A 16,813-nucleotide genomic window follows, 5' to 3' on the forward strand; every position below is an offset into this window, starting at 1 on the left:
TCCTCTTCATAGTCTGCTCTTCAAGAGAATCAGTAGTGGCAGAGCAGGTAAGAAGGCTGTGATGGTAACATGGTTAATGTCTAGATTTTGGTGTTTTGATTAGAATAAAGATGGGTGAGACAGTTGCTATGAGGCTAGCCTGGCCATGGTGTGATGCAGGTTAACACTATGTTCTATCCAGGGTTCCTTCTATAGATCTCTGTATCCCTCAGTCTTGATTTACACCTGGACTGTTCACCAAGGTTTCATTTCTGTGGGAAGATAGGATGCAGTGTGTCCACATTTTATCCTGGTGTTGAATTTGGGTTCAGACAGGGCATGTACCCTGACCTGGGAAATAAGAAGTGCTCTCTGATTCCCTTAGCTACTTGTTCTTTCTTGTTGTAGCTGTGCCTCACGGGAATGCAGCTCACAGACTGCAGTGATGCTACTTGAGTAGGAAGTGGCACAAAACCAGAGCGATGAATCCTGCCTGGCCAAGCTGTGCTGACTTCTGCTTTGAGTGCTTCCTAGTATCTCCGAGTAGTGCTGCTGCACAGGGTGTTGATGTACTTACTTGGTACACCCCTCTCTGTAAGGAGGTGTAAGGGCTTCCTTGCATATCCCATAATATGGAATATAGTGCTGCTTCTCCCACCCCCTTGGATTATTACATTAAAAGTTATTGAATGACTGGGGGCCTTACAAGTTTTGTGAGTAGCTACTTACTGCAGAGCCTTCAAGGCAAATGAGTTTGATTTGTTGAGTGAACAACAAATGGTGAGAGAAGAGAGTCTTTTCTGTCTCTCCGTTATGGGTGAAAGATGAGATGGGACGTTAGGGGATGGCAGGTGAGCTATGACAGTACTCACTAGCAACTACTGACTGCCTGGAGAATGCTCTAGTGAGATCTGAAAAGTTTTGAGATTGGTATGAAATGTGTGGAAAGTTACTGACACTGAGCTTAGCGAACCAGAAGCTTAAAGCTACTTACCAGTAAAAACCATGGGAAGTTCTTTAAGAGACCTTTGAGGCTAGGAGCAGTCTTTCTAGCAGAACCTGGAAGGAGTATTAGAGGTGACCGAGTTGGAAGATGACCAAAAGAATTGGGGGGGGGGGGGTGTTCTCTGGTATTGTTATATTTTCATGTGAAGACTACTAGTGACTGTTCCTCTGCTGCCTGTGGGTCAAAAGCTCAGTGTCTTTGAATATGCTTTGAGAGTCTCCTGTCTCTCTTGCTGTTTCTGTAGTACCATGACTCCAAGCTCATGCCCCTCCACTGGTTTCCCTTTAGATATGTGGGCAGAAGCTGGTGTCTCAGATAAGACATGATCACTTGTCGATTTGTAGAATGGAGTGCATAGAAAAAAGTGTACTTACCTGTCCTAGTCATGGTTCTCAAAGAATAAAGACTATAGGAGGATTGACGAGGTGGCTCATAATGTCCCTTTCCTGTGCTGTTTGGATCATATCTGAGCCCTGGAGCTAAGTATGTGGCAGCATTCCTTCCTTGCTTGCCTATTTGTGCTTGAGGGCTGCTGCTGCTGCTGGCATTGCAGGGCTAAAGATGAAGGAAATAAGAATTGATAGCTGGTTTTATTTTAAAAACAAGAAAAAACCTGCAGGAAATTTTTCAGCTCTGCTAGCTCATTATGTAAGTGATTCTGTACCTGTATGCAAGCACAAATGTTAGCTCTTGATCCCTAGAGAAGAAAATATATTTTTCTAAGATAGGGTATATGATCTGTAGAGGAAATCTTTTCACTGTATTTAAAACAAACAACCTCTCTGGAAGTATTTCCTCAATGAATTCTATATTAATTTGTATTAAAATGGTTAGGTCTAAATTCTTACAGTTCTGGTTTAAGCAAGGGCAGTTAATCCACATTTTAGCATATTGGGCCAAATTTGTCCCTCATGTTAACTCCATATGTTCTGGGGGAACTTTGTGCCAGGAAGGCATTTGGCACTTTTTCTTGGTTTCTTAACCACCCACCTCAAGGGTAGCAAAGTTCAGTGTAAACATTGTGCATTTGAAAATGAGAAATCAGCACATTTATATATGACTGTTGCCTTGTTCTGATAGACAAAATGCTGCAAGCCTCTTGAACGGTGTTCAGTCTGTGACAGAACTGAAAGACACATGAAGCCACTTTTTTTTTTTTGTTTGTTTTAATGCTTTTAAATCTTTGGAGTGCTGTCACATAGTTTCCATACAGAACAGGGATGACTGCAGTTTTATTTTTCACACAGTGGTATTTCTTGCATTTGCTCAGCTTGCCTGTAGTGTAGTGTTTAGGCAGAGAAGTAATACAGTTAATTAAAAGCAAACAAAAAACCCCCTAAACAAAACAGAAAAGCACCAATTTTAGACTATATATTCTAAACATAGAATTGGCTGGGGCTTGTTGTCTACAATAAGTCTGAAATATGGAAGTATCTTAGGTGAATCTGTTGGCATAGCAACTTAGACTGAGTGGAAGAGTGCCATCATAGTCAGAAAATAGTATATGTTGTGATGTTAGTGCATGCTACTGCCACTTCTCTGCAGACAAGGCCCTCTGGGGTTCACATTAAACTCGGAATGATTCAGTTCAGGCTTCTGAGAACACTTGGTCCCTGTACACATACACTGTAGCTTAATGTAGATATTACCGAGGACGTTATCCCAGTCACTCCCGTAACAGCAGGATGGCACCGACCCTTGGGGTTAGCATGCTGAGAATGGGCAGAAGGGCCAGCTTAGCTCCAGCAGTCGTATGGTTCATGCCTTCATCTACATCAGCTGTTTATTATCGCTTCTCTCAGGATTGTTCAAAGGCTGCAGAAGTTATCGGATGGGATACCAGGCTGTTCCTTGCTATTTGGGATAAAGGGAGCAGGAGTGTCTGTTCTCTGGGGGAGGGAGACAAAGATGTTACGATAGCATATGAAGCACTTGTATATGGCAGCATTGAGACTCAAATTTGTCCAAATGAGGAAAAACAGAATATCAAAGCCTTACTCTTGGTCAAGGCAGATGTGCTGTTATGAATTATTTTTTTAATTTAACATTTTTTAGCATCAGCAGAGATGGAAAAGCTGTCATTGCTTTTAGGCCTTGCTTCCAATGAAGGTCTCTTTGTAACTATATACTCATACCTGAGTGATGCAACTCACTGCAGGTCAAAAGATTACAAACTCCAGTGATTGCAGTGGGAGAGCTCACAGAAGCTTGTGATTCTTCACTTGTGCATATCTTATAATACAGAGAAATTTAGTGAGTGTTAGAGCACTGTGGAAACAATCTACATAGTTGTCTGAGTTCTCCAGCACTGTAATGGCAGATACTGCAGGACCTCCACCACCAACCATCAGCAGTGCTTTCTGCAGTCCTGCTTCACTCGTTTATTTTTTGGTGGCTGGTCATTTTCTTCTTATTTATAGTTGGGATACAGTTGGAATCCCTGTGAATTTCTTCTGTAGGAAGAGGCAGAGAAGGCTATACATAATGTATAAGGGGGATTGAAGGTTATATGTAATATATAAGGGATAATGGGATTGCCCTTCCTGAGTGCACAGAACTAAGCTGTGCCAACTAATAAAAAGAATAATCAACAACTTCGAGGTAGGGACAGAGAAAATGAAGCAGAGAGGACTGGTTTGGCTCTTCCTGGGTTGATGCAGCCTTGTCTTCCTAAGGCAGAAAGCCAGGGCTCACAGGGATATGAAACCGTAAATGCTGGTCTCAGGGAGAAGGGAAAAGGAAGCAGTCCAAGGAATGCTGGTGAAAGCTGCCAAGCATGCAGCAGGGAAGGCCTGTGGGCAGGAGTACCTGTGTCTCCCAGCCAAAGATCTGGATTAGCTGCACTAAGGGGACTTTCCAATCATGGCTTGTGAGCTTTGTAGGGCTAAGGGAAAACATGAATGTTGTCAGACTCATTATACTGCTGCTTTGTGCTTCAGGGTTGACACAGCTATTAAGGCAGTGCTCAATGCTTTGAATTCTGAAAACTGCAGCACTTGTTTTGGATCTCAAAAAGAGGTTAGCATTTACAGTGTGCCACGTCCTTATTTAATCAAAGCTTCACACGGAGACCCTAGAAGAATAGAACTGTTTAACATAGCACATGCATCAAAATTTTACATAGTGAATGAGGCAGGTGCTCGTAACCAAATGGGAACCAACCTTTGCTGGCATGTAAAAGTCTTGTGTTAAAACACTTGCAGCTTCAATACAGAAGTTCTGTTCACATCTTTTTTATAGGAAGAATGTAATAAATGAGGTTTTCTGATACTCTGCTAGCCTGAAATCAGTAAGGGTCACTGCATCTGCAAACTGATGGACAGAGCCTCAGCTGAAGCCAGTGAAACCTCCCTAACTTGTGTTAGTAGGGCATAGAGACTTTAACAGTGTTATTTCTTTTTTCAGATACAGTCAGATGGTAGGAGATACAAAAGCCTGTAGTAGCTGTGCTAAACACAAAGCCTTGTGCAAACTCTAATGATCTAATGCAGGATTGCAACTGTAGTAATCATGACTAATAACTTGCTTTTAGATACTTTTACTCAGCAGTCTGAAAGTGCTAACTGCTACCTAAATATAGATTAAAAAGTTACTCTGAAAGGTTTGGTCTATTTGTTTCAATCTCCTTATGAAAACAAAAGCTGTGGACAGTTCATGAGAAAAATCTTGAAGTCTCTCATGTATAAAACCTTCAGATATGAGTGCTGTGTGGCTTCAGCTGGATTTGCATATTGTCAGCATTTTCTGACATTGTAATGGATAAAAATATATATTTAAGCTTAGTGTATTGTGTCCAGTTCTGAATTTTGGAGTTCTGTACAAAAATGGAAATACTAATTAGAAAAAGCTGTATAAAGAACAAACTTGTCTGGAGGTTAAATGCTGCTGATTGAATACTGCATCAAACTGTCACAGCAACTGTTTCTTAGTGACTCAAGCTTTATGAATATTTACCAGAGTTTCCTGGGTGAAAGCAATTCAAAACATTACTTTCCAGGTAACTGCTAAAGTTTTGGGTCTCCTTTACTAGGAGCAAATGTTTGCTTTGTTAGCAAAGCACTTGCTGAGCAAGGGGGAATTGATGGGACTATTTTGCTTTACCATGTGCAGAGTATCAGTGCTGGTGGTGTGGATACTCAACAAATACCACGGGACTAATCTTCTATTTAGGAATAATGCAAGGCAGTCAAGCCACATTTCTGTATATGTAAACCTCATTTAGGGGAGAAGGACATAACAGCTGATAAACGCCATTTACACCTTCCCCAAAATAAGCTGTTAACCAGTTCTTATCCTTTTTCTCATTGCCACCATCTGTAAAAGGGGTGCTGCAATTCTGGGCAGCAGTGTTCAGTCTTAGGATATGGAGCCTGCAAGACACAGTTGGTCTGGCCATTTCCTCCTTCCTTTTCTCACTCCATCTGCAGGCTCTTTCTTGACTGCCCTCTGAACTGAATTGCTACAGGACCTGCTAGGACATAAGAAAAGAGGTGCCCTATTTGGCATTAATAGGGGCATGAATATTTACCTTGGGACAGGTGTGCTTCCAGCTAGCTGAGAGTTAACACCCCTCCTGTGCCAGGACAGGCTAGATTTATTCACTGTAACATTTCTTAAGTGCTGGAGAGCTAGGACATTGTGGGCCAAGGATTTCCTAGAAGCTGAACTCAAAGTGAAGGCCTGTATTACACATTTAAATTTTACTAGGGCAGAATTTTCTCTGTTAATTTATGTATCATACGTATTTCTTGCTGATGTGCTTTCAGTTCAACAAAATAAACCAAAGTATGCCAGTTGCAGAATAAAATTGCTTTCTAGTAGTGCAGAGATAAAATTGATTGACAGCTGGAAGTTTGGTATCATTGAAGACTGTTATCTGGAATCTTCTGCTAAACTGCTGGCAATAACACTTCTGTCTGAAGTACAGATTTCATTTGAATTTGCTCAGTTGATTTTTTTCATTTTGAAGAATTCTTTCTGTAGTCTAGGGAGAGTCTGGGACAGAAGGTAACACAGAAGATAGTTTCTAGAATTTCATCGCATTGAAATTTGCCTGTGTAATATTGCCTCAGAGTAGAAATGCAGCTGGCTAGCTCACTGTTCCAGTGGTGTATTACATCAGTGCTTCTGTCAGGCTCTTTTGTCTGTAGAAATCTGCAGACAGTCAAGCTTTTTGATTAATAATTCAATGGAATAAAGTATTTCTTTGATATTTCACTTCTGTCCGAAGCATATGCTTTCCACATTATGTTAGGGCAACAAAATGCAGTTGTATTTGATCAATAAGCTCTACTGAGTGTTACCACGTGAACTGTCCGCATTCTAGCACATTGGATCTGCATTTCCTGGAAACACTAGCATTGGGTAAAGCACATTCTGGTACTTTAGACTGGATTCTCAGAAAGCACTACTCACCCTCTACTGTCTGACTTCCTAAAACCACTGCCTTTTTTGACAGAGTATTTTCAACTCATTTAGATGGTCATACTAGAGGAGAAATTGTTTAAGTCCTTTATTACAAAGGTCAAAAGTCATGGTTACCATTTACATACACAATTTACAAATTATTCACAAAAGGAGTAACAGATATGCAAGAACTGACAGCTTCAGCCCAAGTTGGGGATGGGACAGTGTATTTGTTTCCCTGCTTTATTTACTAAGAGATGTTTGTTTTTCATTGTCTGTATGTGTTAAACACTGATCTAGTGTTTATGTAGCACCTTTAGTCATAACCATGCAAATGTTTACATGCTTATCTTTCCTTGAAAGAGTGCAGTGCATGTATAAACATGCACTTGGATCTCTACTCTCTTCACACTACTGAGTATTTGTTGGTCAGAAATCCTGTTGATTTTCGTACAATACAGTGGTCCGGCTTGGAAAAGTTGGTTTGTAGGATTTTATTGATTTGAGCAATGTGTCATTAAAACAAAAATGGAGATTACTACCAGAACTCTTACTCTAAGAACTAAATTAACTATGGCTGCTATATCTTTCAAGAATACTGTATGATCTTAAGGTATTAACCATGTTGTTAGATGTCTTTGATACCACAACTGATTTATTGCTTTTCCTTCATTCAGGTTAGCATGTTTTATACCGTTGCCTAAAGCTATTTCAGAGACTGGGAAATTTAACAACAAAGAATTTTGAGAGATTTGGTAAATAAGCAAACCTTTCACAGAATATTTTACAGCACTTAACAAAAGGGAAAATGAGTTTCCAAATCCCCTGATATGAAAGCACAATATCAACAGTGCAGTAGCTGCCATTTAGCTAAACCTACAAATATCCATAATTTTCACTTTTTGCTGTCCACTGGGATGACGTGTACGACAAAATGCTTGAAGGATCACATCGATTTAGGAGCAAACACAAATATAAATACAGAAATCACCGATGTGACGTTGCATCCAAATTCTAAGCAATAAAGCAAAACACTTCACAAAAGTTGTTACATCTAGTGGAACTGTTTAGTGGGAATAATCCAAATACTTATGACAGTGTTATGATGGTATGACTTTCTACCCAGCTGTCAAATATTCTTTACCATGAACTTTTCAGTATTCTCAGGGTGTCAGATAAAGAATGTTGCAGATGCCATGGTAAACTTAAAATACAATAATAGGCAAAGATTTTAGTGGCACCACCTGTACATACAACGTAGTTGTTGGAACCTTACGCAACAAAGCAACGTTACAGTATGCCTTTGTTAAGGCTTCTTGCTGGTTTAAAAAGGTAGATTTTTCATTTGGGAGATTGTCCAGCAGTATTGGTTTCACATCTCTTCAGTGGAAGGTCTCTTTATTGATCCACATAAGACTGCGCGTTTCATTTGGTTTGCATTCATACTCAATACTGCCAAAACTGTTTCCCCATTGGCAATGATCCCGTTTGTGGTAGTTGTAGAATTTGACTTGCCAGACCGTTTCAAAAACGCCAATGTCGTTAAACTGTGAGGAAGAGGGAGTATCAGTGTTAGTGAGTTGATCATTTTGTTGGTTTCCCTCTTAATGAGGAACAACACTCTAATGAAAGTATGGAATGTATAACAGCTGCTGCAAGGGTTATTGTTTCTCAAGTCAATAAATCAAAGATGTGTAAAGCCTGCTCTAGCAGTCACAAAGTCTTTTATGCTTAGGCATACATAAAACATGAAGGATCAGATTCTCCATACACTGTCCTCTTGCACTTATATCTGAGAAAGGCAAGGGAGTAAAAATGTTCAAGTTCCCATATGGATAAATGTTACTAACAGCAAGAATCAAAGCTATAATCATTCCTAAGATGACACAGCAGTAGCTGACCCAATGATCTCAAAGTGGATTGTATGTACTGTAGCCCTTGTAGCAGTGATCTGTAGTGATACAGGCCATCACTTCACCTTTATACCATACCTGGAGACTGCAGTTAGGATTGGGAAGATTCCTTGTTTTGCACAGTCTGAAATCTTTAAGGTCCCTGTATTTTGTAGCCTTGTGTTTGCAGTGTCTTGACTGAGACACGCTGCTATTAGACCACTTACTCCTTCCCTGGGATTCTGTTTCGCATTTGACATGAAACTTAAGCAGAAGAAGTTCTTTGTGCATTTCTGTAATTGCTAGTTTTACTGTGATAGTGCAGCTTTTCAAAGTTAGATATGAGTGACAGAAGCTAGGAAGTAGATAATCAGCGTATTTAGCAAGTAAGTATCTAATACAGTGAAGGAGTAGTGAGACATTGACTGTAAGTTGTCTGATTGTGCTTGCAACTTTGAAGTGAATGAGACTATGGCTATACTAAATTCTGTAGAATAAAATCTCCTATTTTTTTAAGCCACTGCTAGACAGCTATGAACGAGGCTTTCAAGGATAGATTTTGATTGCAATTATGGTTGTATAAAATTTGAATTCCTGTGCCTTGAGACCTTGCAGAGAATCTGAAGTGTGGGTGTGAAGCCTATATGTACTGCTGCTGGTCCCAGTAGTAGGGCTTGTGTATGCTGTTAGAAGATACTAGATAGTGGATTCAGTGCTACTGAACAGCACTGTTCTTCAACATTTCTTCCTTTTAAATATTTCCATTACTCACTTTAATGACAGCTTCTTCACTTGACTGTTTTCCATTCCCATCATGTGCCTGGGATCTGACCTCTGATCATCTGCCTATTATGATCACACTTGCAAAGTCAGTATGAAAGCCCTTCTACAAAGTGACTCTTCCTGAGTTCTAAGCAGAGCCTCCTGTATCCAGTTTTCTCAGAAGGACACGTTTGGGTTTTTTTAGTTCAAGATGTGGTTTGTAAGCTGCTGCTGCTGCTGCATAATGGACATTGCTTTAAACCTTCCGCCAGCCCACTGTGCTGTTGTCAAGTCTAAATTTAAGTTACCAGAATTGTGTGCTGTTAGTGGAAGGTTTTTATTTGGCTCCAGTTCCAAGTGTTACCTTAAAGGAGTAGCTGAACTATTTCTGCTACTTCCTTTGACAAAGAGAGAATCAAGTGTACAGGCTATTTTCTCTCTCCTAGTAACTAAAATCTTAATTAAGGAATTTTTTAATTAATCATCTTTGATAGTAATCCTGATACGCTCATGATGCAAGACAGTAAAGGTTAAGCACATTGGATATTACTGTGCACAGTCTACAAAGAGAAATTGTCAGAGAGTAGTGTCAGCCACCCTCAGTGTGGAAAGAGAAAGAAAAGGCATTTTAATAGCATTTGTAGAAGGTGATATGATACAAGAGCAGCATTTAATTTCATTAATGTATGGAGGATCTGAATTTCAACAAGATAGAGGAAGAAAAATTCTTTCTTCCTCCAATGACCCAGTTTGCTGAGCTACCCTGAGTAGTTTGACTGCTATGGATTTCCAGAAGGAAAGAATTAATTGCAGAGCTTTTCTGCTACCATGTGCCTCCCCCCCTCAGCCCTGTACTTAGCGCCTGCAGCAGCTCTGTGGCATAGTGAGCAATCTGCATCCTCAGAGCTCCCCTTATTTCCTGTGGCTCCTGCAGCTGAATCCTGGCTCCTCCACTGGACCTGTACATGGGCTTTCCCAGGGCGGAGGGATGGCCCTACCCTTTGTAGGTGAGGCTTAGAAGCCTATTTCCCTGTCTGCTATTCTGTCACGCAGTGCTATAGGCATGAATAGTTATTTAATCACTCCCTCTGAATTTGCATGCTAGGATGATTTGATGGCCTTTATTACGGGGAATAGAGGTCTAGCTTCTTTATTCAATCTTAGTCTAGTCTGACCAAGAATAAAATGAGACCCAGAGAGGTTTCTAACTTTGTTTACACCATTTGCTAGACAGTGTAGCAGTTTCTGGATAGTGTGCATAATTGAGCATTCAGGTAACAGAAACACATCCTCAGATTCTGGAATTCAGAAACAGAATTGTTGTTTTACATGCATAAACTATAGCTTTAACAGGTCAGATGTCTACTAGCCAGTTAAAGTAGGAGCACAAAGAATTGTTTGTTTAAAGTTTTAAAGCAGATGGGAAATAAATTCTTAGGGACCTTGATGGACCTTCTGTCTTTCAGGCATTAGATTGGCAGTCTCAGACCAGTTTTTAACTGCAGGACTGACCTCACAATCTATTTATTTCTAATGTGATTTCATATTTTATGCCTTAAATAGCGTCCTTATCTCCCTAGGATGCATAAGGATCCTGCCTGTTCTAGAAAAGGAAGTGGAAGCAGAAGTTCCTCATGTCGAAGCAAAATTTAAAGCTGTATGCAGTAAGTCCAGTTTTGAAGATTCAGGAAGTAGGTATTAGAAGCAGTTTTCAGACTGGGCTATCTGTTATGGCTCTGTCTAGCTATGAGTTACACATGTAAATCCCTGTTGAGTTTCCTATATTTAATACTTCAAACTATCAGTTGTGGATGTCTAAGTCTGTACTGAAGAACCTATCTATCAAAATCAAACCCTAAAAGGGGTTGAGGACCTGCTTAATGCTTGAAAACTCTCTTAGCTTCCTGGTTAATATCCACAGATTTGATTTGTGAAAGCAACTGTTTGGACAAATATTGTGGCTACTCATTCTGATGCCGCAACAAACCATCTCAGAGCTTCTGTCTGAAAATCAGACCTTCCTTGCATTTCTTGGAATTACTTCATTTACAATTTGACTTGGTTTTCTCCATAAGAAAAGTTAAACTTTCAGATTTTCAGAGTTCCCATTAGTGCAATGCTTATGGGTGAAGGTACTAAACCAGGGATGCCATAGTCAAAGCGGCTGTTTTTTTGGGAGCGCTGCCCTTTCACGTCCTGGTATAAGGACATTGTGAAATGTAACTCAACAGTGGCATCCAGCAGCCCTGTTCTGCTGGTTGAGAAGTCATACTGGGCGTTTGGTCTTCCTGGGAGTTGACTGTATAGAAAAGTGATTAATGTGGACAAATACTTCAGGGTAGTCTTACTAAGCTAAGATTATGAAGTGGTAACTGTTAATGTAATGTGGGTCTCCAAAACTAAGTTAGGCATGCTGTAATTATTAGAAACTCCAAATGGAGATGTTAACAGTTCTTATTCAGAAGGGGATTGTTGTGCTAAATGATGATTACAGGAAAAAGTAGTGAAGATAAAGATCAAGATGAAATCTTGTGTGCAGTGAGCAAATGTGAGAAAAAGCTGAAATCTGGTGGGCTTGGCAAGGTCCTAAGCTTGTAAAAGTTGGAACAGACCCTTAAGAGAGCTTCAGATGAAGATGGCTTACTGCCTTGTTTCCCCTTTTGGTGCAGGAGGCATAGAATAAACAGCAGGAATCCCTCACAGCTGTAATCAGGAGAGCGGAAAAAACCCAAACAGCCAAACCAAAGCCAGAACTAACCAAATCTCCCTCTGCACCCTGAGCGCACCACCCAGAGGGTGTGTGGAAATCTGCCTGCTGCTCTTCCTGTCTTCTGTCAGCTCTGCTGCCTTATGGGCTGGAGCTTTTGTCATCTCACTTTGGGGCCATGGCATATATCGATTCTGGCCCTTGGAGCTTCTCTTTAAGGTTGGGGTGAGGAGCCACTTGAATAAGACCTTAGGTTAGTGAATGCAGAGATAATGTGATAATGGAAGTGTATGGGGAAAGAAGGGGAGAAGACAGCCTTTGGGGGGCTGTGGGGGTGTGCTCACGCATGCTTTCAGCCTCTGGCAGGCCCTCAGGCATCCCGCAGGTGACAGGTGGAAGGGGAGGGTGGTCACCCCTTGTGCTTCGGGTGTGCTCTACTCCAAAAAACCTGGCAGTGCTGGCAGGCAAAAGGGGGGTCCCTGTATGCCAAGCGCTTGGATTCTAAGCCTGGGACCTTGGTGGGCGTGGCCTGAAGTCTGTAATACGTCCTGCAGAAGAGGCGAGGGGTTCAGCGCTCATTTCTTTCTGCTGCAACACCCCAAGGGCTTTGCTGGTCTCTAGAAATCCCCCTACTACTTCGTGGCCCTTGCTGCTCTCCTGACTTCCGCTTGGGAAGCAGGGTTTGTGTTTTCCAGCTACGCGCCCACCAGCAGTCTTACCAGTGCAGAGCAAAGAAGGAGGAGGGCAGCAGCTGTGATCAGTCTTTGCCCTGGAATATTTGACCTCCACACTTCTCTCCAGGAGTCAAACCCCCCCCCTCCCTTGCCTCCCCGTGCCAGGCTGGGGGTACCACGTACCTGCATGTTGACCTGGATGGGCTGTCTCTCCCCGCTCTTGGTATGGGGCACCCCTTCTGTGTCGTAGATGCCTGTGTAAGAGGCCACCTGCGCATCCCTCGATATCTCTTCCAGGGGGACATTGACGCCGCCAATGCCCATTGTCCTGCAAAGAGAGAGGATCCAGCCTTGCACCAGCCCTTCACTCCCCATTCCTGGCAGCTTGGAGCCAGCACGCTGGCTGGCAGCCTGGCAGCCTCTCTGCTGGGGGATGCTTCAGGGATTTCAGCAGCCTTGCAGCTGCTGCTGACTCACTGGGGCTCCTGAAAAATGTCAGGGCTCTGCAGTCACCCAAGGAAGGTGTCGAAAAGAAAGGCGGGAGGGATCTGATCTGGAGTAGCGGGGGAGAGGTTAGTTGAAGCTCTTCTCCAGAGCCGCCCCTCCACCCAGAGCTGGTTCCCCAGCTGCAATCCGCCCTGGTCCCAGTCTCTGCTTTGTCGTGCTGCAGCGGGGCTTGGGCTGCAGCCAGAGGGGCCTCTTCCCTCTGCCTCCAGGGCAAACCGCGGGCAAGGGGGGGAGAAAAGGGGCTCCGGGAGAAGGTGGGCAGGGAGCGGCTCCCTAACGCGGCCTCACTCCCGAGCCAGTCGGGCAGAGCTCGGGAACAGCTGGCCACGGACCTAAAAACGGGGCCACAGAACCAAAAGGGGCGGGGAGCGAAAAATCACGGAAACTCCGTGTTGTCAGCCTGCCGGGAAAAAATATTAAACCTCTCAAAACTAAAGGAGCGGGGAAGGCCGAGCGGGGGGAGCCGCCCCGAGCGGGGAGGCTGCACTTACGTGGCCTGGACGGTGCCGGGCCGTAGGGCCACCTCGATCTTGTACTTGGCCCCGGTCAGCAGCTTGATGGTGCGGTTCTGGCCGAAGCGCTGCCCGTCCACCTTGAAATACACCGCCCCGTCGTTGGGCTGGATTTTGAGGGAGACGCTGATTTTCACGAGGCCGGGGATGTCGCCCATCGCTTGTCGCCGGGGCGGGGGGGAGGGGGGGGGGGCCGCGGGCTTTGCGCTCGTCTCGCCCCCTCCGCGGAAGGCGGCTGGCCGGGACAGGAGAGCGAGGCTGCGAGGGAGAGGAAGAGGAGGAGGGAGGAGGAAGAGGAGGGGCTGCCGGATCCCAGCCAGCCCTGCCCTTCCCAAAAGCAGCGGATGATCTATTTGGTTTTTCCCTCCCCCTAATCGCGGCGCAGCATCTGGGCGGCGGATGCACCACACCCCCCCCCATCCTCCCCGATCTCCCGGGCTGGGGGACATTTGCAGCTGCTCAGATAACAGCCGGTTTCCAGGGAGTTAATCCGGCCCCGATTACTGCAGCCTTAATCCCGCCGTTCGCCCCGGAGGGAGCGCGGGGGCCCCGCACCGGGCGGGGCGCCGCCGCCGTTCAGCACCACGGACAGCGGCGCGGGCGGGGCGGGAGGGACCCGCCGGGCTCCTCCGCCGGCGGGCAGCGCGCTGGGGGCAGCCCCCTCCCAACCGCCCCACCGGGGGGGATACCCCTCCCAACCACCCCGCTGGGGACAGCCCCCTCCCAACCGCCCCGCCGGGGGGGGAGCCCCCTCCCAACCGCCCCTCTGTGCGCCTCGCCCGTCGCCGCCGGGAGCCGTCCCCCGCGGGCTGATCGAGCCCTCGGGGCTGGGCTGAAGCATCTGCCTGGCGGCACGCAACAGCCAGAGGTGCCCGAGAGGGAGGGGAGGGCGGAGAGCAAAGATGGGGTTTTGGGGCTCTTTCTCTCTCCCTGTATGGCAAAAAGGTTTTTGTGAGCCAGCATGCCTAGACTGAGGGTCAGTTTCTTGTTCTCTGAGGTCAACATCAATATTTGGTTTAGGGTTTCTGTTGAGATTTTTTTTAAATCACTTTATTGCAATCTTCTTATTTTAATAGAAAAAACCCCTCTCTAATTGCAGGATCAGATCCTCATTTCTTTAAGTCTAATACTACTCTTTACTTATGGCTGGTACCACTTCTTCAAGGAGAAGAATCTTTGAAACTGCAAGTCGTACCATAATTCAACTCTCCACAGGTCTCATTCCCACCTAACAGTTAGAGATTGCTTTTAACCCAGGAGCAGGTTTGTGCATCCTTTCCATTCTTTTGCATTTGTTCTTGTTTGCTGTTAAAACTGCAACATTCTTATGGCTGACACGGGACTTGGGCCACAGATATATTTTTTGTTTGATTGGATGTTATGGCAGAATTAATGATTTTGTTAGGAGAATTTCACAGCTACATGTTGCACTGGACCTGACCTTTTCTTTGTTTTCCTAAATCTGGGTTATACACATGGTGGTAAAACGTAGTATTGCTAAGCCAAATGGAAAATACAGCATTACCCAGCTGCATTTCTTAGTGCATGCAAGTTAATTAGGGAATTAATTTTATTGTGAACATTAAGCAAAAGAATACATTCTGTTGAAAACAACCTCTGCAAACAAACAAACAAACAAAAAATCCTACCATATTTACCTTGATTAGGTATCCAGCTAAGAATAGACTTCATAATGTGTCTAGCCAGCCAGATTTCCACAAAGATAAGGGCAGGGCATGATCCCTGCCTCTCAGAACTGTGTATGTGATGAGCTTTGTAAGTAACATCCTACCTTCAATAGCAGTCACTGGCAGCAGGGACTCCCCTATAGGGAAGTTGTTACATGATGCAGTCATTGCTTCTCCCACTAAACAGTCAAGAGTGAAACAAATGGTATTAAAAAACCCCCAACATTTCCCTGTGTATGATGAGGCAGCGGCATTATCAACATTGATGTATAAGGAGAATCTTTTGGGCTTGGTGAGTCACCTAAGACTTGTATTGTCAAAGGGCACCTAGTCAGAGAGTAGTTGCATCTAATCAAGTAGTAAGTTTCAGGAGCAACTCAGCCCATAGTGGGGGTCAATGTTTGATCACAAATCATACACTGAACTCCTTAGATTTGTTGCAAAGATCTTTGTTGACTTTAAAGGTCCTCGAAAGCAGCCCACCAAAAGTTAGGTAAAATGAATCCCTCCAAGCATTGTTGAGATCAATAATGAATGGGCTTGAAAATATCTTGGAAGTTATCAGACAGTCAAGGGGTATGCACAGGTTTTCAGATGAGGAAGCAGCTGCTATAGACAGACATGTATCTTGTAACAAAAGACCCCATTCATGTTTCTCCATATCTTTTTTGCTCATTGCAAAAGAATTCTCATTTTTCATTATATTCTGCTGAAACTGCTGCACTTTGTGGCTTGTTGAAAGTTTTGCTTGCAGCAACTGCTGCTTCTGTAAGTTTCAACGCAATTCAGTATGAAATCACAGAGACCTTACACATGGGGAATCTGATAGTATCACTTAAAGGGGTGTGTGAAGAATAATGGCCATTGCCAGGGATCAGTTTTACTCACCTCATGGGCCAGACATATCATGTTGTAGTAAATTGTGTGTAGCTGAAAACATTGATTGCAATTAGTTTCCCAAGTACATGAGAGGTCAGATCTATAACGAGGTTTTTTCCCTTATTATTTCTGCCTGAATGATCGTCTTTGTCTGGACACGGATCAGGCTGTGACTTTATTCCAGATCGCTGTAGCAAAAGTGGCAAACCTGAGGGAGAACACTAAAAAAGCATCATATTATGGATTATGTGTGCATAGGCTGAGTAACTGTTTTACCACGTGAAAGTGAAACAGTGGTGAGAGCAGAACTTTTATGAAGAAGGAATTTTAAACATAGGCATTGCTTTGCTTTTCACTGATCTGATAACGTCTTACGTTTTGAACCCCTTAGTGCTTTTGAAGGGGGTAGTGAGCCCCCTCAAGTGAGCTGCACCCAGCATGCACAGCTATTCTCATCTCTCTTTTTCTTCCCAGAACTAGGAAAGTCTTCTCACACTGCAGCGTCATCCTCCAAGACCTCTCTCTTGTGCCTAGGCCTTCCCTGCTGCAGCTACATCACCTGCATGTATCACTGATGGGGGACTACTGCAGGGGAGAGGTGAGTGCATCACAGGTGAGGTAGGATGCATCCAATGAAAAGCCAGAGTTAATATGCAGATAAGCCATGGCCTATGCTTTGTGCTGGTCGAATTTATCTAGAAAACATTCTAGAAACATTCTAGAAACCATTTGGTTTCTCGACTGCATCCACTCAATGTGATCTCTCTATGCATGATAATATGTTAACTGCATAAGCTTTTC

General features: G+C 43.8%; 1 protein-coding gene across 2 annotated transcripts; it reads right to left on the minus strand.

Annotated features, from left to right (window-relative positions):
* Nucleotides 1-2,154: 2,154 nt before the first annotated feature.
* CNRIP1 (cannabinoid receptor interacting protein 1) lies at nt 2,155-13,933 on the minus strand. Of its 2 annotated transcripts, none has more exons than XM_074864358.1 (3): nt 13,425-13,933; nt 12,610-12,754; nt 2,155-2,874 (listed from the first exon to the last, which is right to left on the minus strand). In XM_074864358.1, the coding sequence occupies exons 1-3, from the start codon at nt 13,892-13,894 to the stop codon at nt 2,794-2,796; spliced, it is 696 nt and encodes a 231-aa protein (XP_074720459.1). In that variant the 5' UTR covers nt 13,895-13,933; the 3' UTR covers nt 2,155-2,793. The 2 variants fall into 2 exon arrangements, with proteins under 2 accessions (XP_074720459.1, XP_074720457.1); XM_074864356.1 differs by lacking the exon at nt 2,155-2,874 and adding an exon at nt 6,481-7,938 and having other exon boundaries at nt 13,425-13,907.
* Nucleotides 13,934-16,813: the final 2,880 nt, after the last annotated feature.

Source organism: Strix uralensis, chromosome 3 (genome assembly GCF_047716275.1).
Source record: "Strix uralensis isolate ZFMK-TIS-50842 chromosome 3, bStrUra1, whole genome shotgun sequence".
Taxonomy (NCBI): Eukaryota; Metazoa; Chordata; class Aves; order Strigiformes; family Strigidae; genus Strix; species Strix uralensis.